The sequence below is a fragment of the Juglans regia genome, chromosome 11 (genome assembly GCF_001411555.2).
Source record: "Juglans regia cultivar Chandler chromosome 11, Walnut 2.0, whole genome shotgun sequence".
Taxonomy (NCBI): Eukaryota; Viridiplantae; Streptophyta; class Magnoliopsida; order Fagales; family Juglandaceae; genus Juglans; species Juglans regia.
The window spans coordinates 16004858-16007838 of record NC_049911.1 but is presented as its reverse complement, the minus strand read 5'-3'; the positions used below and the strand labels follow the sequence as shown (position 1 = coordinate 16007838).

Here is a 2981-nt window from a genome sequence, read left to right as displayed (position 1 = left end):
CATAAGGGGTAATTCCCCTAGTTCAACCGTATGGTCACGATATTGTTGACCAAAAGTGAGATTGACGCCATGGGAGTAAGGCTCTCTTGCTCGCACAAGGGATTTCCATAAAGACAATTGAACAGCAGGTGTTTGTGAAAAAAAGTAAATTAAGAGGATTCAGTGGATGTGATTTCCATTCTAGTGCATGTAGCCGTTGGGTGTAGCGTTTCCTCGTGTGGAATTGTATCCGTTGTAGGAGTGTCTGAGAATTTTCCTTTATTTTATGCTGTCTGGTGGCCTACCTACTAAAATCTTGAGATAGTTTTCGAAGATTAATTTTACTTTTCATCTTAGATCTTTTCATTCCCAATCACTCGTAAATATAGCACATTTACGCGGGTTCATATACCAAGCACTTAAAATATGTCATATAGTATTAACTAATCAGGAATGCATTGCAGGAAAAGCACACAACACTCGATGGAACTGCAGTATTTTAATGGAGCTAATCAGGAGTTAATCTTCCTGCAATTCTTTCTAATCTCTCCCCTTGAGCCTGTCAATGGAGAAATATTTCCCATCTTAATCATGGACTGGGCAAACTGCTCGAAGAACAGCTCGTTGTTTTCTGAAAATGTCTTCACCAATTCCATGGATGCTTCGTTCTTTGTGAGAAGAACTTGATCAGAGCTTAAAAGGCCTTTAGAATACAACAAGTTCTTGAAATAGCTGTTGTCAAATTTTGTTGGGCTGACAAAGTCCAAGAAAAATAGGTTCTGATCACCACCTGATCTCGGGCATTTGGTTCTCAATTGGGCAGCATACGATTGATCAAATGTGCTGTCGGGTTGCCCATTGTCTGACTCGTTGTAGAGTCTCTGCCTGAAGCTGGTGCAACGGGCATTTCCTATCGTGTGGCTCCCTGCATAACAATTATTCAAACTTCAATAATCTTCTTGCCATACTGAATTAAACCAGGTTAATTTAGATGGTGACTTTGTTTTGAAGTTAAACCAGGTTAATCACGTGTGTTCTGGGTAATTTAGATTCCTCCACACCCATTCCATCAGTCATTTATCCTTAAATTAAGGACCCAGATTATGGTTTGGCACAATGGTAGGTTCAAGCTAGCTCTTTAAATATTACCGGATAGTGCAACAAGATCGACGACATTAAGTCCTTGTTGCTTGAACTTGGTGAGGATAGTCTGGAATGTGTTGTTTGGAGCAGGGATGTTGTTGTTTGAGCCACTCAAGCTTGCACTTCTGGAGTCCCTTCTTCCTAATGGAACCTCCCAGCTGGGTCCACCGCTCTGCATATTCAAAACATGGTCAAGTTCTGATTATACACACACACATGTTGGCTAGCCAAAAGTTGTTTTTAGGTAAAAGTATATTTTCTTCCAACAACAAATTATAAAGCTGACAAAATTCACACATTGCACGTTCAATCTTAAGTATCAAAAATCTCAATGGACTGAGCAAAAAACTCATTTGCTTTTATATAGCTTAGGGATGGAAAATATATTTTGGCTTATTTCTGTCATGCAGCAAAATTATGACAAGACTATAAAAATATGTCACTTTACTAGAACAGTGGAGTCTCTAGCAGCTAGAGCCACAATATCAGCACAAGATACTGTATGTGGGCACTCTTCCTCCAAAGCAGATTTTATCTCGTCCAGAACTTCAAACCCTCGAGCAGAGTTCCTGTTTGGGTTCGACCTCTTCTCACTGACTATGCTTCCGCTGTTTTCCAACAATAGGGATGCGTCGCAGCCCTGCAAAATATGAAGAGTTTTTTGTATATAAGTTGACATGCGTGCATGGATAATGCAGTGTAGTCTTTACAACCTGTTAAATGAGATGAGTTTTGGGAAGTTGGAAGACCTGGACAAAACAGTCGTGGAAATGGAGCCTAAGCAATGAAGCCGCCATGCGAGCTTCTTTGGCCACAGCCTTGACCACTATGGACTTCACAATCTGTTGAGCTTTTGGGCACGAGAGATCATAAAACTGTGGGTAGAGGTAGCCCCCATGGGTCTTGCTAGAGAAGCAGCAAAGGGGAGCAAAGGCAAAAAGAGAAAGAACTAAGAAAAGGTTCGTAAACTGAGACATTATTAGTATTGACTCTCTTTCTGTCCCAATCCTTTCAAGATCAAGATCCCTCTCTGTATAAAACACTCGCATAGAAATGGTCAGGACCTGCTATGATGAAAGCTGATGAATGGCATTAGGGGGGATTTATAGTGGAAACTTTTTGTAGACATTTAACAATGTCCTACGTAATTAAGAGAGAGAGAGAGAGAGAGAGAGAGAGAGCGCAAAAAACTGGGAAGGGAACAAAAAAGTTGGAGTTGGTATCTATCTTAGCTTTACATTAATGCCCAAGAAAAAGGAACCCAAAAAGTAACAAGAGACTTGGAATGGGTAAGTAGCTTTTCCAAGCATGGGCTTGCTTGTTCATCATGATAATGCATCAGCTATACGCTCCCTTATTTTAACAGAAAACAGCAATCCATTGGGTCGTACATCGTTCTCATAAAAACCGGTGGAATGAAAGCTCTAAATCAAGAGCTCTGCTTCTTAATTAGCATTATATTAATTTTACGATACTCATTGTTTAAAATCACTAAAAACGTGTCCTCTACTCATGAGCTTTAATTCTTGCTTGTTATAAAGATTAATCTAGAAGTGTACAAGTTGGTCAACCTGCTGTACTACATCTATTCCTTGTTGTTTCTGGGTCAGGAGCTGAAAGACATTGTCATGAAATAGAGAATTCAGGATGGTGCCAATAGTGGTTCGATGTTGACTCACCTGCTCTGTTGACAACACGAATGAACTCAAAAATTTTTGGTGCCATCCAAGTGCGACTATGTAGGAAAGTAAACCCGAAGCGAACTAAAAAAAAAAGCCTTTACAGCAAGCTGTTTCCTAAGATCATCTTGTACAACTAGTGCATGTGGGCTATATGTTCGTCTATGCCTTCCTTTTTGT

At 40.1% G+C, this 2981-nt stretch overlaps 1 protein-coding gene across 1 annotated transcript; it reads right to left on the bottom strand.

Annotated features, from left to right (window-relative positions):
* Positions 1-386: 386 nt before the first annotated feature.
* On the bottom strand, positions 387-2555 carry LOC108995760 (peroxidase 72-like). Its single transcript, XM_035683096.1, has 4 exons — positions 1872-2555; positions 1571-1762; positions 1129-1294; positions 387-904 (listed from the first exon to the last, which is right to left on the bottom strand). Exons 1-4 carry the CDS (start codon positions 2169-2171, stop codon positions 492-494), a joined length of 1071 nt encoding a protein of 356 aa, XP_035538989.1. The 5' UTR covers positions 2172-2555; the 3' UTR covers positions 387-491.
* Between the last annotated feature and the right edge of the window lie 426 nt (positions 2556-2981).

Bases quoted from the DNA above. Each gene is read 5' to 3' on its own strand.
- LOC108995760 (XM_035683096.1), bottom strand. From the start codon at position 2,171: ATGCGAGTGTTTTATACAGAGAGGGATCTTGATCTTGAAAGGATTGGG. The intron at 1,763-1,871 runs GTCTTCCAACTT...CATATTTTGCAG, and splicing joins TCCACGACTGTTTTGTCCAG to GGCTGCGACGCATCCCTATT. The intron at 1,295-1,570 runs GTAAAGTGACAT...TTGAATATGCAG, and splicing joins CTAGAGACTCCACTGTTCTA to AGCGGTGGACCCAGCTGGGA.